The sequence below is a fragment of the Trachurus japonicus genome, chromosome 10, assembly GCF_045865225.1.
Source record: "Trachurus japonicus isolate A0001 chromosome 10, Traja_1.0".
NCBI classification, from domain to species: Eukaryota; Metazoa; Chordata; class Actinopteri; order Carangiformes; family Carangidae; genus Trachurus; species Trachurus japonicus.
Genome location: NC_140916.1, coordinates 21800618 through 21824341, shown reverse-complemented (window position 1 = coordinate 21824341; position 23724 = coordinate 21800618). Strand labels below are relative to the sequence as shown.

The 23724-nt window shown below is 42.0% G+C and overlaps 1 protein-coding gene across 1 annotated transcript in view; it reads right to left on the bottom strand.

The window, feature by feature from the left end:
- The window catches only part of atrx (ATRX chromatin remodeler), a 33453-nt gene extending 13167 nt beyond the window's left edge, over positions 1-20286 (bottom strand). Inside the window, exons 1-29 of the mRNA XM_085790053.1 lie at positions 20099-20286; positions 18558-18619; positions 18347-18396; positions 18085-18206; positions 17907-17987; positions 17634-17743; positions 17457-17524; positions 15244-17246; positions 14898-14970; positions 11204-11361; positions 10957-11112; positions 10731-10842; positions 10531-10633; positions 10053-10244; positions 9022-9163; positions 8780-8889; positions 8308-8454; positions 7980-8157; positions 7182-7319; positions 6883-7058; positions 6671-6788; positions 5227-5357; positions 4867-4961; positions 4603-4742; positions 3074-3230; positions 2834-2934; positions 1903-2011; positions 1578-1755; positions 771-962 (exon numbers count right to left, since the gene is read on the bottom strand). Of these exons, the coding sequence (XP_085646179.1) occupies positions 771-962; positions 1578-1755; positions 1903-2011; positions 2834-2934; positions 3074-3230; positions 4603-4742; positions 4867-4961; positions 5227-5357; positions 6671-6788; positions 6883-7058; positions 7182-7319; positions 7980-8157; positions 8308-8454; positions 8780-8889; positions 9022-9163; positions 10053-10244; positions 10531-10633; positions 10731-10842; positions 10957-11112; positions 11204-11361; positions 14898-14970; positions 15244-17246; positions 17457-17524; positions 17634-17743; positions 17907-17987; positions 18085-18206; positions 18347-18396; positions 18558-18614 (5397 nt within the window). The 5' untranslated portion in view covers positions 18615-18619; positions 20099-20286. The remainder of the gene's footprint in view (positions 1-770; positions 963-1577; positions 1756-1902; positions 2012-2833; positions 2935-3073; positions 3231-4602; positions 4743-4866; positions 4962-5226; positions 5358-6670; positions 6789-6882; positions 7059-7181; positions 7320-7979; positions 8158-8307; positions 8455-8779; positions 8890-9021; positions 9164-10052; positions 10245-10530; positions 10634-10730; positions 10843-10956; positions 11113-11203; positions 11362-14897; positions 14971-15243; positions 17247-17456; positions 17525-17633; positions 17744-17906; positions 17988-18084; positions 18207-18346; positions 18397-18557; positions 18620-20098) is intronic.
- Positions 20287-23724: the final 3438 nt, after the last annotated feature.

The window sequence follows — 23724 nt, the reverse complement described above, 5'->3', positions numbered from 1 at the left end:
AGTATCCCAGGTCAAACCAAAACAAAGAGGGAAAACCACTTATGATGTGGATAAACCCAAAGCAAAAAGGGAAGGAATGGGAAAGGATGAGAGCAATTCGAAGATCGGCAGAAGTAAAAGACGGCAAGGAATGAATGAAAAGAGAAAAAAAGAAGAGAGCAGGTTTATAGCAGGGCAGAGGCAATGTTGCAATAAGAAGACTATTTAGTAAATAGCAGTAAACAGATAAATCTGTGCAGCTGTGCGGGGTTGGATGGCCCATGCAAGGGATGTGTGTTCTTATTAAACCCCAGGGGGCCAAATTGTGACACAGCACCTGCATTAAGGATACAAAGAAGAGTGCAGGATTATGAAAGGAAACAAGAAGAAACAGAAAAATCCCAGAAAGGCCAAGCAGGATACAAGCTGGCATTGGGTCTAAATAACAGTTTATCACTGAAGTGCTCAACTTCAAAAGAAAGTACACACTACTTGGTGCAAGTTTGGAAAAACAAGCTTGGCATTTAGAATGGCATTCTGTGCCATGTTTGTCGAAGGATAAAAGACTGTTTTACTACTGTTAATAGGTTTCAGGTCTCATTTGCTTTTCTGCATTTCCTTTGGGGATTAGTCTAAAGAAAACCATGAAATCTCAGTCAGTGGTTCAGCAAAGACCAATTACACGTCTGATTTGTCCTGAATTTAATTCCTACAAAAAGCCTAGTCCAGTATCAAAACATATTTTTGAAACAGTCTGAATGCATAAATAGTATACACATATGCATGTTCACCTTCGGGAGCATAGGTGTGGCTTTCTTGTTTTTCTTCTCTGAGGGATCGTCCAGCAAGTCCGGCTCAAAGGTGTAGAGCTCGGCCAGTTCGTTCATTGTAAAGTGCCTCTCAATCTGCTGCTGGTCCACCACTCGGAATGACAATGACTGTTTGGTTACCTGTCGCTCATAAATTTTCTCCTCCATTGTGCCCTGAAAGAAGAGAATAAAATAAATAGTGAACCAAAACCTGTTAGTTAAACCAATATGCACACTTAAAAGTGTTGGGATTCAGAACCAATGCACCAGTGGGAGTTTTAAATTGTAATTGTCACAATTTTATTGGTTACCAATCCAAAGTTCCACTGTCTAATCACATTTACACTAACCAATAATGAGACATAAATGATGTATCTTATCTTCTCACATCTTTGCTGGCAGCATATGATATGTCTTTATAGAGGCTATGTAGGATTTTCACTGCATTTTATCTAGAAAACAGTTCAATGGGCTTTATGCACAGCTCCACTACTTCCTGAAATAAACCAGCTCCTTTATTTCCTGTCTTACATTATTGGACCAATTGATTAATCCAGGTGTGTCTGACCTCACAACAATGGTCAGGCACACCTGGATTAATCAGTTGGTCCAATAATGTAAGACAGGAAATAAAGGAGCTGGCTTATTTCAGGAAGTAGTGGAGCTGTGCATAAAGCCCATTGACTGTCAAAAACATGAACTGTAAACCTCTAGCAACAATAATGGGGTCAGAGTGGCCAATCGCACAGCGGATTAATAGATATTAATAATACAACCACTCAGGCTCACCTGGGCAAGGAACCTGTAGACGAAGACAGTCTTGAGCTGGCCAAAGCGGTACACTCTGAAGATACTCTGGACGTCGTAGGAGGGGTTCCAGGATGCATCGAAGATGATGACCCTATTGGCTGCCACCAGGTTGATGCCAAGAGAGCCGGCTCGCGTTGAGATGAGGAACAAACGACCTCTGGGAAAGAGAGGAAGATGGAAGGAGAATTTAGCTTTGGAGCATTTTGCTTTAAAATGCACTTTAAATTTCAGTATGGTTTTACAGTTTCAAATGTCTGGGATGTTTGCTCTTTTCTGTACTGTTTGCTGCAGCAAAGCACATTACCTTATGTTGCTGGTGTCATTAAACTCTTCGGCCCACTTCTTTCGGGTTTGGGCATTAGTGGAGCCATCCAATCGATAGTAGTCAATGTTCCTGAACCACTTGCCTTCACCTTTACAGACAAATCACAGGTACAAAATCTAGTTTTACTATTCGACATCTATGCTGCACAAAGCCTTCAAAAAGACACATGTCACCGTCAACAAGGCCTTTTCCTTGTCAAAAGGACTTAGCTTGGTTATTAGCAGACAGCAGATAGATGGCTGTGTTGGTTAGAGGCCAACCGTGTTTAGCCTTCAAGATGGCCGACCCCCCTACCAGCCTTCATAACCAACATTTCAGTATGTTTCCAATTACAGCACTGTGATCTTTTCATTACAAATTACAAACCCTTGAGCAAACATTTTTTGTGGAATAAAAAGTCAAGGTCTAATCATTTTCAAAATGAAAGTAAAAACAGCTGCTGAAGTTTAATTAGGAACATGACCTTACACCAGCGGCGGTGTGTATGTGTGTGTCTGTGTGTGTTTAAGGATAATAAGCAAACCAGCGATTACAAGAATACATGTTGCATGTGGGCTGTCTTACGAGTGTGAAACATGCATCTCCACATGAAAATACTTCAGCCTTCTCCGAAGCTATGTTAACATGACAGACTACAGTGCTAAAACCACAAAACCGAACCTCGGGACAGACAGCTGGGCTCCTCGAGCTGCATAAGTCAACAGCTGGCTTCCAACATTAAACATTGCTTGGTGGTTTTAGCACATCGTGAAACCAAGCGCAGCCTTTCAAATCATAACAGGCAGGAGGAAACTGATCACAGACAAATACAGGATCATTCAGGAGAGTAAAATAACATGACATGTTATCCGAGTGCAGTGTAAATATACTGAATTAAACAGGTCGTATTCCACTGCACAAAAACATGTACCTTTGTATGGAGAGACCTTTTCCTCATCTTTAGCTCTGCACGCTAGTTCAAGGAAATCCTCAATTAGGTCCAGAGAGATGAGAGACTGACTGAACACCAACCTGGGGACACAGGGGGACACAAGTTACATCAGTATCTGCAGCTACACATCACTTTGATTAACCCAAATACCTTCCAGTCACACTGAAAACAAACCGCAGAAGATAAAAATAAATGAATAGAATATACAAACACACTTACACTTTATCTTCCGCTTCCTCTGCCATGCGTAGGATCTCAAAGAGAAGCGTTATCTTTCCAGAGTGCTCTAGGATCTCAGCATCAGCGTCAGTGACAAACTCCCTGTGCCAGTCAGCAGAGGGGCTCCCAGGTGCCGAGCCAGAGGGCCGAGCTGGTGCTGATGCATAAAGTTACAGATTAGTCTGCATGCGGTCAGTGAAGTTTCAGAACAACAAGCTGTGACAATGACATCAGGTTTCATCAGCACCAAGTTTCACTGGTTTTCTGCTCGACTCCAGCTGCAGAGTGTGCAGATGTTTGTTACCAAAGCAAGAATGTCATTAAATATTTATTCCTTTTTCCATATGTTTGTCAGCTCAGTCAAGTTCCTAAGGTTTGCCATGCTTTTGTGTGTACTTTCAAGCTAATCTCATGCATTTTAATATGACACCATCTTTCAATTTTTTTCTAACATCATACATATGGTAATACAATGGCATTTGTGTCATTGTGACCTGTAAGTGTTGCAAAGTCAGTTCAAAAGGGCATTTACTAGAGTTAAGAGTACGGCTGTAAAAGTCTACGCATTTGATTTATCTGGAAACAATAACGCATTTTTAAAAATTTGCACACCATTAATCATGTTAAGTGACTAAGGTAGAGCCTGTCTGTGTATACTGTCTATGGTCTGTGTCTGTGTCTCCACTAGGTTTGTCACTCGTCTGTTGAAATATGGTGACGCCCTGTATCTGAGGATTAAATAGCGCGTCCCATTTTGAATCAGCATCATCCCAGCCGAGCTCTGTGAAGACCCGTCCCAGTCTCCCCGTGATAAGGTCAAACTTGATGCCATGGCTGGTTTCATCACAGACGAGAGTGGGAAAATTCAAACTCTTGGTTTGACTGTGTCAGTGCTAATGACTATCAGACAAGTTGTAAACTGTGTCAGCGAGTGTTTCCTGTGGTTGACGGTGGCCTGTCAGATGTACAGCAGCTTCAGGAGGATAACACTCTCCATTCACAACAAAGCCTGTGATGTGATTTGTTTATGAAGGGTGAGGTGTACAATCGGACACATAGTCATTTATTTAATACATTAATCAAAATATAATGCTGATGTGAAGAAATAAACTATGTGTTTTCCTCTATTCTTTCTTATATAGTATTGAAGGATTCACTATATGTACCTACTGTTAATCTGTTAGAATTTAACAGTTTTACAGATTGGACTTGGACTTTTCTAATCGTTTGACAGCCCTAGTTTAAGAGTGTAATTAATGGTTTTCAGTCAATCACTTTCGGCTAATTAGTAATTTAAAATAAGTCCTAGAAGTTAAAAATATGTTCCAAATTTCTGGCTCAATGAACTTTAAGTGGATATTTTTAAGTAAATCTAGGGAACAAAATTTGAGCTTGCATCACTCAAAGCTGGCTTCCAAGAAACTACCTTCTCTGATACATGGAAATAAGTGGTGAATGGCATTACATGGTCATGGAGTTCACATATGTACAACTCTGGTCCTAATATGTACTAACTTCAACAGACTTACGTTCCTCGACAGGCTCTGGTCTGTTTCTGCCCTCTCCATTTCTGCCCCGAGAGCTGGTGTTCCACTCCTTGATGACCTCCACATCATCACTGTCCGAGCCATCAGATCCCTTCTTTTTTCCCTTCCCTTGCTTCTTTTTCCTATTAGAGAAGAGGAACAGTGGAAGAGACGAGGTCAGCAGGAGTAACAGATGAAATAGAGAGGGGCAGTTAAATGAGGTCACTTCTGCTTAAATAAAGAAAAATGAATTAAATCTGATTTTACTTTTTCGCTTTTTCATCCTCAGACGTCATGCTCATGGAGGATTCTTCCGTTTCTGAAGCGATGAACTCGTCCATACTGTCCTCATCAAAGAAACCCTGCAAGAAATGCACTTCTGTGAGGCTCCACTGTGTGATGATATAGGTCAAGCAAACACTGAGAGCTGGATTGTGGATCGCAGAAATCATGCATAAGGGAAAAATTCTGCTGCAGTGGCAATATGTGTGTTTTTCTCCCCTGGTGCATGACCTGTCAGCACTGTGTTTCTATTGTTTCTCCACAGTGTGTGTGACTTGTGCTAATGTATTCCCTGTTTTTGCGTTAGTGTTTAGTGTGGTTTAGTCTCGTCCTCCACAGCCCTACCCTGTTTTCTTTACTGATGTAGTCCAGCTGAAGGCACCAGGGATGGGTCCAGATTCTGCTGAGCATCTGGAAATCCTGGAAGAGTTTGGTCCCTGCGCGGCCACGGCCCCCCTCCATAGCATTCCCCACACCTGCACACAAGTGAAAGAGTGTGAGGAGGAAGATGGATGTGTGTTTGCATTATGTACTTGACAGCATGCCCTCAATCTCTTCATACATACTGACTAGAGTGGAAAATGCAGCGCAACACAACCCTCTGCACTTAACCACTTGAGTATGGACCGTCAGGAGTAAAAGGGGCAACTGCTGAAATGATAACTAGGAATGCCCTGATTGATCAGCGACTGATGTTTATCAGCCCATTTCTATTCAATGATCATGATAAGAAGTTTGGTGACTAGAAGCAATAATTCTGATCAAATGTGGCCCCTGAAACAAACCAAAATTGTCAGCCGTATGGAACTTTTTCAGAGTGCATGAGACTAATATAACATATGCCATCTGCAATTCATGCCAAAGAATATCTTTATCAGCTGATGATGATGGTATAGGTGGGAAAAAAAACAAAAACGCAGAAGATAAAAAAAAAACAACATGATCCATAATGACAATATCGTACCTCCATTAAAGTTGGATAACTGGCCCTGAGAGGGCAGGAGTTAAAGTGGGTTAACATAAGCAGCGGCAAAAAGAGGGGAACATTTGGGGCCATTCCCACCCTGTAGACTGACTGGTGGTCTCAGGTCCAAACACACCACTGTGGAGATCTAGAGCCACAGTCACAACATCAGCCCTGTGCCCTGTGGACAACCCAGCCTAATGAGCCACAGAACATACCACCAACGCACCCCCCCCCCCACCACTCCTCTTCTTACATACCGGCTCTCCTGTTCTTTGTTTTCGCTTTTGGTGTAAAACCTCTGGCCCCTCCTGCCTCAAAATTTCTTTCCCCTTCCTTTATGCCCCCACTCTCCCCCTTAAACCCCCCACCCTCTGTTCCCTCTCTCCCAGAGCTCTTCATTAGGGAGACGTGGGAAACTGGGCTTAAACCCTGCCTGCGGCATTCTGCCAGCTGCCACTCTTACACACGCACAGAAACACACACACGTCGTGGGCCACATTCAGAGAGAGAAGTCCACTAAACGACTTAACAATACAGCATGAAAAAGTGAGAGACCAGAGAGACTTTGTATTTATCTAAAAACCTTGTCTGACATCCAGTCAAGAGAGCAATTTTAAAAGAAACAAGACTCCTGCTGTAGGAGTTAGCCTCGTCCTAGCCTACGCATGTTTTCCAGTGGAATTTTCAATTGAATTTTGTTTTAGTCTAAGACTAGCCTAGATTCTGTAAAAGTCCTGCTAGCAGCCCCTAGAGGCTGTGCTGCTCCTAACACCCAGAAAGAGCTCCTGTGAAACAAAAAACAGCATGGAGCACGATTCTCACCTGTGAAGTGCTCCAGATAGTATCTGTACAGTTTACACTGGATTGGGGTCACTCTGACTGACAACACATATTCATGTTTCGGAGGCAGGAACTTGGTGAGTGCTGTGTAATCCTTTCTCTGTGGGGAGAAGAAATGAATCAGTGACTTTAGGGGGCAAAGAGGAGGTGGTCAACAAGAACCTGAGGCAACTGTTTCAGCCAGTTTTGCCTACCTGGACACAGCCGGCCAACATCTCGTACAGGATGTGAGCCCTCTTCTTCATGATCCGGACATCATGTAGCGTGGAGTCGGCACACTGACCATTCTGGATGGGGTTGATGAAGCGGTTCCTGAACTCCTTAACTGACCCAAGTAGGTTTTCCTTGATAAAGTTCACCATGCAGTGGTCTGGGAAGGAGACAAAGATTATACACCTTTGATGCATTAAATCTTGATACAAAATCATCTAAATGAAACCTGGCTATTAATATGTTCTTGTTTTGGATAAGAATTGCAATCAGCCAGTCTCACATTCAATAAGGTTGTTTTGCAGAGGCGTTCCAGTCAGCACAATCCTCCTCCTCGTCCTGATACTGTTCATTGCTTTAGAGACTGCAGATGCCTCGTTCTTCAGGATGTGGCCTTCATCACAGATCACCAAGTCTGGACCTGGTGGAAGTGAACAAGGCAAAAAGCAAAGTTTATAAAAAAGACAAGCCATCAGACATTCAATAGCTAGATTTTACTGTACAATCACTAATACTTGGTCTTAAAAGTATGACCCTTTCTTTTTATAAAGGTTTCTAGACTTCTTATGTATTCTTTCAGCAAATAATGATCAGTTTATATATTATTAATATGTCATTATGGCCAATCTAACCCAAGACTGCACAGATATCAGTCCTGAGCTGACATCCATTAGCAAAGGATTTCATATCAAATGTCATTAGCACTGGCAAGTTCAAGCAGATGCAAAATAATAATGTACATAATGATGACATTATATTGTATACTGACAAACAGTAGGTGTGAACTGTGAATTTGATTTGAACATCTGCACCACAGCTTTCCTTCACCTTTCCTTACTATATTTTGTATGAAAGATCATCAAGCAGGCTAACTATAATAAATGCCATTTTGAAATGGTTAATAAATTGGATTAATCAACATGTGTGTTTAGACTGAGACCAATCCGCCACAATACATATTTCTGAAACAACAGAAGGTGGAAAAAAGGGCTCAAAACAGAATTGAATACATCTGATTTTTTTTTTGTTCATGCTCTCATCAGAGCTCGTATGTACATTAACATTCGACACAGCAGCATACCTGGATCTACCAGTGTCTTCTGAAAGGTCTCTTTGAGCTTCTTGCTCTTGATGTTCCTGCCCTGCGTCAGGTTTCGGTACATCTCATAGCCGATGATCATTATACCGCCCATCTCCTGCCATCGCTGGAGGGCGTATGCTCGCTCTTGAGGCCTCTTAACTGTAGCCAGTTCAATCACCTGTTAAACACAGCAAATGTCAATCCACTTTGAAAAGGTAAAAAAAAAAAGAATGAATCTGCCGTGCGATGAAGTAGAATTGTGTACGCATACACACAGAGCAAAAGACAATTTCAAAGAGGAACACATTTTACAAAGGCCACTTTTTACCTCTAAACTCTCTTCATCCTCCATTCCTACTTGCCACTTCTCAAACTCATTGAGCCAGTTAAGGACAGTGTTGAGGGGACAAACCACCAGTGCTGTAGAGAAGTCCAGTTTTTCACAAAGCAGCAAAGTATGAAGGAATGTCACCACCTACAGGCCAAAAAGAGAAACAACTTTGTTTAACAGGCTCCATGTGGTGGTGTATGATAAATTAAGTTCTTGCATCTGAGACAGGCTATGCAGGAGTTTGCACTAGACAGACAGTGAGAGAAAGTCACACCAGTCAACAACACTAAGTCTAAAACATACCAGCCACAAAAGTCAATCCTGTTGTCAGATGTCAATTAAAATAATAAAACTGTATCGTGACACACATTGAGCCATCTAAGCGGGGGAAAGTTTCTTCCTTTGTTATATCTTGTGCAGCTTTGGTGGGACTTTCACATAGAGACGCATGCTGATTTGTCGTCCTTACCTGTAGAGTTTTTCCCAGGCCCATACAGTGAGCGAGGATGCAGCCAGAGCCAGAGGACTTTTCTATCTTTTTCACAGATTCACAGCAGCAGTCCCACATGAACTGCACCCCTAGAACAAAATACAAATACAGAGGGGCCTAGATTAGTCCAGAACATCTCACTGTTACACATACAGCCTTGTGCTGGCCAATTTACTGTTCGACCCAGGTAGTCAGAGGGACTGAATTTCCTATGTCCTTACCGTCAACCTGGTGAGGTTTGAGCTTTGTGACAAGGTTTCTGTGCACCTGCACCAGTGGCTCCTTGGTCTCTTCATCCTCATCCAGCACCAGCTTGGTGGTGATGGGACATTCCACCTGGGAAGACTCCTTCACCACAATCACCTGAAGAAGATCAGAGGCAACAATCAGGGAACCACAAGAAAGGATGTAAGATTATTTTTTAAATGGCTAGCTAAAAGTATAAGATCTTTTTTTAGTCAGGTCTCTGACATTATTAGCATTTTCATCTGACCGGCAGTGCAACCAGCAGTGTGTTGAACTGTTGTCAGTCTCCCTTATTTAAAGTGCTTCTGTCTTACCCCTATATGCTTGGGCTGCAACTCATTATTAGAGTAATTAATTCCTACAGGAACTAATATCCTCGATGAAAATCATGAAATGTGTCAGAGTACTGAAAGGGGTCATTTGTACCTTGGATGTAGTTTTGTCAGGGGATTACTCAATACTAGGGGTGTAACGATTCATCTACTACATCGCTGAATCAATTTACATTCCTACGATCCAACTACATTGATCTGTGCTCGGCAAGTTGGCCTTCCGGGCGACGTATCGACCTAAAATCGTTTAAAATGGTAAAAAATCGATTGTATCAATACAAGGAAACTGCACATTGGATTCAAGCACGGCAAACTTTATATGGATGTTGTTGTTTTTTAGCACTTTTATTTACAAAAGACACGTACGTTAAACCAAATGTCTGACCCGCACGTCGATCCACTGGCTCTGACGCACCGGCCTTACGGTAATTTGAAACAAAGTGAGTAGCATGGGGGATAAGGTGCGCACTGTCACTGTATCGGATCGTTCTAAAGGAACCAAAATCGTCCTTGAATCAAATCCGCAACCACAAATCGTGATTCGAATCAAATCATTAAGAAGAATTGTTACACCCCTACTCAATACTAGAGACTTTAACAGGTCAGAGCTTTGAACGTCCAGTCTGAGCTTCAGAACAACAACAACAACAACAGGACTTTTCATTTTTTTTTACCTCTCGTAGTTTCTCCCTGAGTGCCTCTCTCTCAGCTATACGTTTCCTCCTGTCCTCTTCTTCCTTCAGAGCATCTCTCGTCTCTGTCCGCAGCTTGTCGTCCTTAAGGATTTTGCGGATCTTTTTGCGTCCTTTGTGTCCCTCTTCATCTTGGTCGTCACCATCTTTCTTGTCACCATCTTCCTCTCCACTCTGCAGAAATGAACATTAAATTCAGCCCTCTGATCTTAAGCCCTTAGGAAGAAAAACTCACTTCCTATGATCAGTCGCCAACCAAGCCTGTGATTAATTTCTGCCCTCAATAATCCTCACAACACACTCCAGGGGTAAGTTCAAATAACATTTTATGCGTCATGCATGACTTGACTAGTAAACGATATATGGGTCCATCTCCTCCACCTGGCAAATCCTGTCATGAAAAAAAGGAAAATTTGGGACAGCTCCAGACTGCTACCAAGGGTATTGCATTTCAAAACACCTTCTCATTGCTGGAAGAGGAATCCTGAACTTTGATCCTGCGTCGCTTCTTCTTCTTCTGCTTGCTACTTTTCCGTTTCTCCTCATCCTTCTTCTTGGAAGCTCTAGAAACAAAGCAGAGTCTGTCAAAGCTGCAGCAGGACTCTAGATTGAGTGGCATTGAAATAAATGACCTTAAATGATTGGATGATGTCCTCTCACCTTGTCTTTCGACGTTTCCCGTCATCTGATTCACTGACTTCTTCACTTATTCCCGACTCTGAACTAGACTCTGACTTCTCAAAGTCGGAGTCTGCAGAGTCATCACTGTCCACTGACAGACATAAGAGACAAAAGGAGCTAAAGTCATTTGCCAGACTCAGAAAATGTAAACCCATATTATCAGACATACCACAGACAAAATTTTCTTTAAAAATTCAGAATTAACCTTTCTGCCCTGACTTCTTCTTGCTCTTCTTCTCTTTTTTGGAATCTTTCTCCTCTCCTGATTCACCCTCACTCAGTGAGAGTTTATGACGAAGGAGTTTGTGGCTTCGGCCGCGCTTCTGCACTTCAACATCAGAACCTGAATCTGAATCCTCGTCTTCAATGAGAGAGATAAATCGTTTAAGATGATACACGATAAAAGAGGGTTTTCTGAAAAGGAATGGATATATTTAGCAAATGTTTGCTACCTTGCTGCTCTTCTTCATCATCATCATCATCCTCCTCTTTTTTAACTTTAGAGGACTTTTTATCCTTCTCTGCTCCTTCATCATCAGAGGAGGAGGAGCTCTCTGCTCCTGAAGAATAGTTGGATGTTATTTGGGCCAGTAGCATTTTCTTTGCAATCCTTCAGGAGAGAAGAAGTAACACAGAGACATGGAACATGAGAGAGATTCACATTAGTCACAAAAGAAAGATGCTAAGCTGCTGCCTGTACAACATGTTTCACAATGGGGGAGTTTGAGTTAGAAGTAAGAATGGACACATTTCAATAACTCAAGTGACTTAAAACATGTGCTATCTTTTCTGTAGCTACAAATTAAACTACAGTAAAAAATAGTAAATAGGACAAAATATTTTTCTTTTCTTTTTCTTTTACTAAAATAATGTAGTATATCTTATAAACTGGAGAAACCTATGCCCATTAAAATGCACATAAAAACTGGATCTAGATATGGCTTTATGCACACACACATCTGCACACTGCTATGCATTAGTTGCCTATAGAGGGTATGCGTTTACGTCACGTTGCCCTCGGCAACGCCCTGTTCGATCAGATCGAGTGGCAAAACAAACCTCCCTCAACGTGCTGGCAGATAGCGGTGGACTCATAAACTTGATAAAATATGTTTTATCAAAACAAATGTCAAAAGGAATGGATAAGCAGCTCCCCAAAACCGTCTGCTGCACGGACACTTCCTGTAACACACAGTGTGACCGCAGTACCTGCAGAGTGACAGACAGGCTCACTGTTACTGTGCAGAGGGACGAGATTACAGCTGTTACTGTCGTCCTGACAGTGACTCCCGACACTAAAACACGAGCTGCTTTTATTCTGGAAAAACTCTGACCAGTCAAACTGTAGGATGTGTTAATTTATCTGTCTAAACATCATAACTACGACACCTGAAACGGTAAACACAGCTGATCGATCGAAAAAAATTACCGTTCCAGTGAATTTACTTTCCGTCATTGAGAACAGGTTGTTGAACGTAACTCAGTCAAAGTGAGACGTATCCTCAAGATTTCTAGCAGTTCTGTTAGATCATGCTGCTTTACATGCTGGCAAAGCTAGACATGTCAGACTTGTGTGGGCTCGGAGAAAATCGCTCCGTTACTTGTGTCATTTTTAAACTTTGGCGGCTCTGCCACTCGTCTTTTTGCCACCCAGTGGACGTTCCACAGCGACTTGCGAGTACCGTGACGTCATGTGCATACCCTCTATAGCTACACAACAATTGGAATATGGTCAACAAGCCATGGGCTATAGCTAGCAGTGTGTACAGTGGGTGAGCTTACTGTTGCAAACATAAAAATGCAAGAAAAGCCTATACAGCTGCACAGAATGCAATGGAAATCAGCATGCAGGAAGACAGTTGTCAGTGGTCGGTGTCTGGATGAAACAGAGGATGATGCTCTGTTTAACTCTGGGACTGGGACTGTAAAGTCCAACAACAGTGTGCTTAGTGAGCTGGCCACAAACTTTGCACACAATGACAGCTGTCCTTTTGGGGTTTGAGTCAGTACAGTACAGAAAAATACACAGCATCACACATGAGAAGGTACTGAAACTTTTAGCCAAGACCAAACTTTCATGAGTAAATATTTGGGGTGCATTTAAGCAAAAGATATCATATAGCCTCCATTAAGCCTACACAGTTTCAGATGTAAATGTGTGTTTTGATTGTATTTCAAATAAAAATACATTCAAAATGATAGCTACTGGCACATTAAATTAAACAGTCTCTTGTTCAAAAAAAATAACTTTTAACTACAGCAGGTCACCCCAAAAAATAAACTGCTTCATATTCAACATTTTTATAGTGATATTTACTTGGACACAAAGGTAGTATTTTGCTGTGTCTCCAAAGCAGCTTTTCCCCTGTAATTTTACAGAAGAATGATATTATGCCGTCATGTTTTTTAAGGGTGCCGAAAATAATCGTTTCAAAGATGCATCAAGATTCTTAATTGGACGATTCTGAATTGATGCAGTTATGTCACATAATCGATTTTTAAATTCAAATAAACATTAATCATTCAAGTTTGATGTTGTTGTTCACATGCAGAGACGGTTATTTATTTTATTTCGAAGGGTTTTTCCTGCATAGAGAATTTGGTGCCGGCTGCCACTGCTAAATTTCACACCGCCACCAGCTCACAAGTCCGTTTTTCCCCGGCTTTTTATGCATTTATTTTGAAAAGACAGCTGGAGAGAGATGGGGAGGGGGAGAGAGCGTGAGAGGGGGGAATAACATGCAGCAAAGGCACTGACGGTTGGAATCAAAGCCAGGGTCGCTGCAGCAGGCATGCTCTACCAAGTGAGATGTACCACTGCCACTCGCAGCTCCACGTATTTAATTTCATCGAGCATTTTAGTAAAGTAATTCATTAAAGGGATAGTTCACCCTAGAATGATATTTCGCTCATTATCTACTCACCCTCATGTTGACTAAGGGCTGGAAGAATTTTCAGAGTCCACCGTCCCTTCTCTGAGTTACAGGGGGTCTTGACGTAGCAGTGCATTTCAATGCCACGGTAGCAAAGGGACACCAGAGCTCTTCGTAAAAAAACACACACAAAAAAACATCCAAATACCTCCATGATGCTCGTATGTAATGTCCGTCTTGTGCTGAAGCCCCAAATTGCGTAATTGTCCCGAAAAAAATTAAATAAGTCCACATTCCAAGCATGTTTGTAGCATTAGCTCCTAGTGTTGTTGTCCGGGTCTTCCGCTGCCAGCGCGCATGCGCAAGGTTCGCACTGATACTGAGACCGACTGAGACTCGAGTCTCAGTGCGAACCTTGCGCATGCGCGCTGGCAGCGGAAGACCCGGACAACAACACTAGGAGCTAATGCTACAAACATGCTTGGAATATAGACTTATTTAATTTTTTTCGGGACAATTACGCAATTTGGGGCTTCAGCACAAGACGGACATTACATACGAGCATCATGGAGGTATTTGGATGTTTTTTTGTGTGTGTTTTTTTACGAAGAGCTCTGGTGTCCCTTTGCTACCGTGGCATTGAAATGCACTGCTACGTCAAGACCCCCTGTAACTCAGAGAAGGGACGGTGGACTCTGAAACTTCTTCCAGCCCTTAGTCAACATGAGGGTGAGTAGATAATGAGCGAAATATCATTCTAGGGTGAACTATCCCTTTAATGCCGCCGCTTCAAAGTTGGGGCAGACGCACAGTAACAGTCACCGGTTACCGTTACCATACCGACGAGTTAACTGTCTCTCCTCTCCTGTGTCAATAAACACACCTGGATACGGTGCTGCAACTAAACTACACAGCTGTTAAATGATTGGCTGTTTGCCTGTCACTCATCCCACATCCTTGAGTTTTACATTGCTATCATCATACAGACATGTCCTGTGTGGCAACATAGAAAAATACAGAACCACTGAGAGAGCCAGAGAGAAATGCTTCCATAAGAGTGTCATAAAAACACTAGTCTACATTAAGGACCAGACTGTGTCCCTGTTCTTTACATGGTCAGCAGCCTGCTAATAAGTAGGTTAAAAGCTCTACTTGTGACTGATCAAATCCTTATGTCCTTGTTGACCTTAAATGGCTGTCACTGGAGAACTCTACAGCCTACAGCAATTATCTCCACAGTCCAGATAATCTCTGCAATTTGTTATTCAAGTACCTGTTTTCAGGATCATCGTCATCGTCGTCATCCTCACAAACCTGAGATGCTTCTTTATCATCCACTTCGTCTCCTACACAACAAAATCACACATAATTAATGGATAGGCATAGAAAAAGTTGTCAAAGTAACAGTGTTTTTGCATGCTAGGTTAAGCTAATCGACTGCCAACCTTTGCTACATATTTATGACAGGAATGACAATCTCCTCATCTAACTGTAAGCACGAAAGCAAATACTCATGGTCCCCAAAATGTTGAACTTCTCCTTTCACATGTTCTTTAAATGGCGTGTTAGGATCAGATGCTAGGCTGAGGGCCACTAAACACTTTTCTGGACCAAATTACCTGAGGATTGATGGAAAGGTCCACTCCCTCCCAGCACGTTATCTTCCACAATGGGCTTGATCTTTTGCTCATCGCTGTCATCACCAGAGCCGCCCTCAGCCTGATGCTCCTCCTCTTCATCACTGGAGGAGGAGGACGATGACTGCAGCTTGGATGTCGCTTTGGGGCTTTTTCCCTTGCGCTTCTTTTCATAAGACCTTTTCCGGTCGGTCGTTTTCCTCTCAGGTGAGGTTTTGTCGTCCTCTTTTGATTCAACTTGTTTCTTGACACGGCTAGATCTCCTCTTTGCTGTGCCTGCCTTACTCTTTGACTCCTTCTCCTGGTCAGAGTCAGAGGAGTCTGAGTCGTTTTGTTTCTTCTTCTTGGAGGTCTGTTTACTTTTGTTCACATCTGAATCTGAGCTTTCTGTCTTCCTCTTACGTTTGGATGCTTTGTCTGTATCTTGCGTGGACGTGTTGTTTAATTTGAATAAACGCTTTTTAGCACTGGTGCCTTTCTGCTCCTCATCTGTGCTGTGACCTTCTGCAGCTTTTTCTAGCAGTACGTTTGGAACCTCATCTGAGTCAGAGTCTTTCGTCTTTTTCTCTGAAGACTTTGTCTGCTTCCCATCCTCTTTTTTGGCATTACTGGATTTCTTAGTGGATTTGGCCTTGGCCTTACCATCCTCCTCTGACTCTGACTCAGAGGAGTCTTCCTTGTCCTTGTTATCAGTCTGCTTCCTCAGGGGGGTGGTTTTCACTCTACTGGAGCGACGGCTGGGTGGTGGGCTTTCTGCCCCATCTACTGTATCAGCAGCAGCAGCAGCAGCAGCATCTGACTCGCCCTCACACTCCATTTTACACTCTTTCTGCATCTCTTCTTCACTTTCTCTTTTTTTGGACCTGGAGGACCTTGACCCACATGTTGTCACGACCGGCACAGGGGTCAGTTTGACTATGAGGTTCTTCACCTTGAGCTGGGGACGTTGTGAGGCCGTTGAGTTTCCATTTGACTTTGCATCAGAGTCTGTGGCCACATCTGTGCTGGGCTGTGACAGCATGGTGGAATCTGCAAGACTCTCAACCATCTGAAAAAGCTCTTCGGGAACTGAAGGCGGCACAGACATGATGTCATGATCCGAGGATATTTCACCAGCTGGCCCCAACCCATCGTCACAGACCTCAGATTTTATGGTCTTTTTGGTTGTATCAATTTGTGTTTGGTTGTCTGTCATTTCAGTCTCATTTGAAACTTGATCAGTGTCCAACTTCGGCTCACTGGGCTTCTGTTTGTGCCGCTTTTCAGCTTCCGCTGCATCGGGCTGATCACCTGCATCCACAGGTGCAGTTTCCACTGTATCTGTGTGGTCCTTTTCAACAGGAGGCACAACACCAGTGGTCTTTTTCACAATATGTTGCACTTCATTACCATTTTGCAATTCCATGTTTTTGAATTCAGGTTCCAAAGCCTCCTCCAAAGCAGTGTGGGCTTTTTTCAAATCGGCAAGCACAGCCTTGAAGGCTTTCAAATGCCGAGACCTGATAGATTTATCTCCCTGCTCCTCTGATGCCTGCTGGATAAACTGGATGAACGTATTGTTGAGACCAGTTGTGGTTTCAACAAGTTTTTTAGTTTTCTTTATGAGTTCTTTGGGTACCTGGAGTTTTCTGTAGGAAAACGTCATGGTCCCTGAGCCTTCAACGTGTTCTTTTCCATTAACAACTGCTTTGTGCTCTTTGACTGTTTTGATTTTGTGCCTCTTCCCCTCACGTTCCTCTGTTTTGTCCATTTTATCTGGTTTCCGTTGCTTGAGCAGAACCTGTTCTTGTTTTTCCATGATACCGTGGCACTTGGAGACTAAATCCGTAAGGGGCTCTGCCCTGCAGACATAGCAGTGCCACTTTGAGTTCTCGTCAGTGATGTCTGACAGCTCCTTCCTGCCCAGGTTGCGCAGAATGCACTTCTTGCAGAAGGCATTGTTGCAATAGTCACAGCAGATCAGATTGCCTCCTTCGGCACACCACCTGCAAATAAAAAGTTTTTAAGCATTTGAGGCATTCAATGAATACGGTCTTTGTAATAGTTAAGACAACAGTTTCCCTTACTGATAAAAAGCCATCTGTGGCAAACAAACTACAATGCTAGAATAAAGATGACATTACTTCTCTATTGTATCGTTATGTCACTGTAACAAAAATACCATAGTTTTATTGGTCTTGTGTAAAACCTTGTACCTGCACTGCTCATCCATCCCATCAGAGTCTCTGCTGATGTCATCACTTGTGTAATACTTGTAGCATGACTAGAGAAGTAGGAAATAATGTTGTCGTCAATACAAGAATGGAGAGACAGAAAAAGGAATTTAATTGTAATGCTAGTATGAACACGTGTGAAATAACGGACTTTCCTACCTTGCAAATAAGTACTTTGAGAGCAGGATGCTCGTACACAGAGTTGCGCTGAAACTGGTTTACTTGTTTTCCACAGGCAGTGCAGTTTACCTTTTTCTGTAAGGTATCATCTGTTACACAGACAAAAGAAATCAGAATAACTGTTTACCTTTTACTTTTTTCTCAGTCACTAAATGATTAATTAGACTACAAACTACATTCACATTGAAATCCTATGCACGTTCACTCGCAAACGTTATTTTCCCCAGTTTCCAAATAATGATGTAAAGTTACCTGACTGTTTCTGTTTGAAATCGACTCTGAGCTTCATGGCACCTTTGTTTTCATTCCCAGCTGGCCTCATCACTAAAGTGCCTAAAGAAAGAAACAGCAAAAAATCTCTCTCAAAATCACCATCCTATTTAGCATTGACAGTATCTTGGCATGACAAACATATGTCCATTGTTCATACCTTTAGATGCGCTGGCTGTGTTGCTGTCTGAAAGATTGTCAGAAGTGGCACCCTCATTTTCACTCTCGGCTGAGGTGTCGGATTCATTTTTTCCAGTGTGCTTAGCTACAGTAGCGGGCTTCCTGAAATGTGTTAGCAGAAGTTTTGTTGTTGTTTTGTTTGTACATATGAATACATGTATAACTGTGGCTGTGAGAACCGTTAAATTTGGCAGTTGTTGTTTTGTTTGCAGTTATATGCAGTTAAGCAAACTGATCTTTACCTCATACTGCGAGAAGAAGAGGGCTTCATATTTTCTGTTGAGCTACCAGGCTGACAAAGATTTAAGATGCATTTTATTATCATGGCAATTAAGACCAAAACATATTAAAACTGTAAAATATGTCTATAAGGACTGAAACACTCATTTAGTACTGACAATACACAACAGGTAAAAGTACATCATTAGACTACCAAAGAGGCTAAACACTCACCTCCTCTGCTTTTTCTGCCATTTGGTCTTGGATTAATTCAGAAGAGGCCAGACTCATATTACCTAGGAAGACATTTAAACATTTGTTGGTAAATATGTTGGCAAATTACAATGTTAAACACACGGTTTGGTTTCAGCAAAATCGAAACTGTTCACAAGCATTTATTTTAATCATATCTGACCAAAACAACCATGCTCTGTTGTTACTGTCCAGGTACTGAACACAAATCAACACTTCCGTAATTTGTGTTTCACTTTGTGTATTTCATTCAATTGAATATCTGCTAACTTTAAGGGGCCATTCTACTTACATACTATTTAAAAACAAGGCAAAGTGCTCATACAAATATAACAGAACTAAAAAAAAAGAAGGAAAGGGAACAAAGAAAGCAATAGCAACAGTGGCAAAGATGTTAAAAACTAAAATCTGTGCTATTTAAAAATTATTCAGTGAGTTCCTAATCAAATGATAATTGCATTGTTTGTTTTATAATTAAGACGCATCTGCTACATTTGAAAAATGATAAGAAACTGTTAGAAAGTGTTTTGCTCATAGTAGGACGTGTTGTTTCTAGGCAGTTGGCAGCAATGACAAAGATACGAGGACAACGTTTGTTTGCTTCTCCTGTTAGTTTCTAAGAAAGACAACAGCAAAACAATTGGCTAACGTTAAAAAAAACACTACTACTTGAAGCCTGAACAGTGCATTAGCTACAATGGTTGTGCGTGGGTTTATCAATAGCACATCACCCTGAGACAGAGGCACCGCTGTTTATTTCGCCCTTTTGCGTCATCATAATGTGCTGATTAGATCGCTGAGAGCGGTGTTCAGCAGCAACCAGGCCTGGTTTAAACCCTCAAAATCGTGTGTCAGTCGAAAAACACACACGGAGCCCACTCGCCCGGCCAAGCAGCTCACGCTTCTGCATTTATAAGTCTTTCTCCCCGGCGCAGCCTTACCCTGTTTTCGACAACACAGGAAACTCCTGACTCTCGAGGAACGACCAAGTTGAGGCTTAGCTAACATTTAGCTACATTTAGCCGCCACTGCTGCCGTTAACAACTACTTGACACTGTTCCACGTTGCCCTGGCAACCTTGCAATTTGGGCAGTGCATGCAGGGTCCAGTGCATGGGCATGCACCGAAAAAAATGCATGCACGGGCCTTTCCTTCCTCCTCCGACATACCACGGCACGAAGCCGCGCACTTAACCGCAGCCTGGCACTTCCTAGCAGCAGCCAAAGTAGCACTGCAACATTTGGCCCGCGACAACACAAAACAAAACAGGCGGTTACACTTTGGCGCGAAAACGCGTCTTTAATAACGCTGACAAACACCCGGAGTGTGCGATGTGTACATTTATGCGTGTGTGTGTGCGCGGACTTGGTTACTGCCGGCTGCGCAGCTAATAGCCACAACTCGGCTAGCCTAGCCTGCTAACTAGCAGTGGGTACTCATGGCCCGGCTTGCCGCTAGCGAAAGCAGCACAGTAATCAATGTAAAATACTTGTCTAAACAAACCGACTTAACAATGCCCCTACCTGCTTTCAACCGCCGTCATTTCCTGACTGGCATAGACGTGTTGTGATTTATAGTACTGGTTCCACGGTTCGGTCCAGGTTGTAGTCGCTCGATGGTTTAGAGGCAAGAATAGCCACTGAATACCGAAACAACTCCGGTCAGGGGAGACAAAGCAGAGACCATCTTGCCGGATAGCTGTGGACGCAGTAAAATGGCGCATCTAGCCTAAATCCTGTGCGCCCTCCTATTGGCTGAGCGCGCCAGACGCTCTCCCGCTCAGAGTGGCGCAGGTTCACAGGAGACCACCGATTCGCCGGTGAACCGAGGGACTCATTTTCTATGGAGAAGAAAGCGCCACTGACTGCATTTCACTTTCACTAAAGCGTGGATGCAGGAGGCGGCGCGATGTTTTGCTTCTCTAAAACACGTTTGCCTGGCCCGGAGGACATAGATTTTCCTCCTGATAGCGATATCTATGGAGGAATAGTTAGTCTGAAGTAGGATGCATGCCAATATTATCAACACAACATAGGCAACGTAAAATAATACGATTAAAAGTAATTATCAAGAGAATGCACCCAGTGATCTGCAGTAGCACAACATTATTATTGTATTGTATTGTATTTGTATCCATGTCAAACAAAATCTCTGCACTACACAGTTTAAGTGGAACTACTTTGTGGCATATAATTATATATCTCAGTCACATCCGCGTACAGCACTCTTACAAAACCAAAGTTTCTCTGAATCAGCCTTAATGCCTCAGGCTGATAATATCTAGATGAAGATACCTTTTGAACAGGAAATCACACTTCTGGTGTTACCTCCAGTCAACTAGGAACCTAAAACACATGCTCCTTTGTCAGCTGTCTAAAACTGAAAAGGTTTCGGCTTCGGCAATGTATGTTTTAAACCAACCACTTTGCATGAACATTTTATTCAGACGTTTCACTTTGCAACTTTCTAACTGTAGGCCTACACAAACAGGGGGGAAAAAAGATCATTGTAGGCCTGCTATAGTGTCTCTTTGTGCTTTGGCTTCAGGGAACTGTGAATCATGCAAGTTATAAAATATTACCTGAAGATGGCGCTCTTCCTCAAGATAGTGTGTTGGTGGTGATGCAACATCTGGCTACAGTGATACATAAGAGTGGAGTTTTGGGAGTGTGAGAAGATGTAAACTCAAGTTAAGCTAAAAACTTCTATCATGTAAAATATTTTCATATAAGAAATATATGTAGGTCTGCATATACAGTAAAAATAAAAACACAAAAATAGAAGTTTGAACTCATTAGAACAGGGGACAATCTCATAAAATGACTTGTGTATACAAATATATATCTGTGCATGAATGCTGAGAACACTGGGCATTTAGCCATAAGGAATTAATGTGAAATGAATAAGACACACACGCTTATAGAATTTTTATATGTTGTTTTGATAAACTTGCACATCATTAACACATACTGTAATATGGTCACATGATACTATAGACCTATAAAACATCATCATAGATATTTCGGGAATAATGTAGCCTATATATCTGTTCTCAATTTACAATGGGTATTTCATGTCATATAAACTCATAGGCCTATATTTTATATTCAGAGGATGTAGGTAGGTAGGTAGGTAGGTAGGTGTAGCCTGTGTAGTATGGCAACCTCACTCTTGATATAGAGATGACATATTTTTGCATGGGTTTTTTCTAACTTATTGGCCAAATATGATGCAATGTCCAGTAAGTAGGCCTACTTTTCAGTTGTTCGCTCTTTGAAATGATACAGTATGTATGATCTAGCATTTATTCATGTTCAGCAACATTTTAACTAAAGGCATTTTTGACCAATGTGTTTTTCTTTTGTTTGGTATTATTATTACTGGATGGACTGATGGACAGGTTAACAACCACAACCAGAGTGAAAATGAAAGTTTTTTTCCTCTGTCAGATTTTCCTCTTCTTAATGTGTGGGATAAAACCTACACACCAGTCACTTTTTTGACGTGTCAGAAAAAGCCCAGGTCTTACTAATAATCACATTAATAATGGCTCAGTCACACACCACAGTGGAATTGGGGTTATCACCACCTCCAAAGTCAAAATATCTGATGGGCACAAAAGGTCTACAGGATTACATAGCCACTGGAAAAGTTCATACAATTTGAATATGACAAAGCCACATTATAGTTAGGCTACTTGGTCAGTTGCAAGATGCCACGTTCATTTTTCCATTCTTGCATAATGGGTGAACCCTAATGAGATGGTAACTGATTATTGCTAGAAGTGGGTTTGCTGATAAGGAATTAACAGGTAATTGCTTATCAATGCATATGGATAAGTCTGGTTTGCACCTCGTGGAACATTTTGATGTAACCAGTCACCTTATTTGGAGAGCGTGGTTGTATAGATCTTCCTCTGACGCGTAAGATTGCGGTCTGAGTGACAGGATGATAGTAGTATAAGTACCCAGCAAAAAGTAGTGAGAGTGTGAAAGGGTAATCCAACTTCTTGGCTCAACCTGTCAGTGCTTGATCACAGCTGTCTTTAAAAGAAATGAGGAACTTTCAAAGTTTTACACGGGCGATGGTGATGATGATGATGATGATGATTGGCACGGCCTGCGCGGCACCGACAGCGACGGCGAAACCGGCACCAAGAATACCAGTGAATCCCAAAGACATGTTGGTTAAAATTAAAGACCATGCGACCAAGCTCAAGGCGTATTTGGATAAATCAAACGTAAGAAAAAACCACTCAAGTAACCGCAGGTGCCTTGCTTGTTTGTTTTCTTTTTTACAATGTAACTGACCAAGTCCTCTGTTGTCATTCCAGCATACGATATATGTGCATTTTCCCAAACCAAACGAGAAAACATGCGTGGTAAGTTGGAAACTTTTTTTTTTTTTTTTTTAAATAATTAGGTTTATTATTGTGATAGCATGTGCTATTTCAACATCTGGTTTGGAACTTGCAAACTATAGCCTACCTGAAGATGAAGGTGTCTGACTGACTGTGCCTTTCTCTACACAGACAGAGTTCTTCTGTTTCGCTGAGAAGTCTCTGAAGAAGTCTCTGAATGAGTCTCGGAATGAGTTGGAGTCACGGGTAGTACATGAAGAAGAAATACTCATACGTCAACTGAGTCAATATAACGAACAGGTAAAGAGGAATTCATAAAGCATTTTACACAACAAAACCAACTAGAGACAATAGTATTTCAAACGAGCTTGCAGTAAGAATGGAAATGAGTTCAAAATCGAAATTGAATCAATGAATACAATGAATGCGTTTTAATGTCACAAGATCTGTGTTTTTTGTTTTAGTTTAGTTTTGTGTGTGTGTGTGTGTGTGTGTGTGTGAATATCTGTGCACTCAGAATTAAAGTTTGTTTGAATTATTTTTGTTTCAGGCTGATACTTTCGATTGCCATGGATTGCCCAAGTATCCCAGCCACGACATCCGTCTAAAACATTTACTGGAAAATATCATAACGTGTTCCAAGCTTCATCCGCATACGACGAAACGGCAAGCAAGCCACCCTACCCCAGCCTCGGCACATGGGGCCTTCTCTACTCACTGAGCTAAAACACCGCCTCATAAAATGTATTATTTAAGAAATGTAATATATACAGTTTTGTACATTGTATT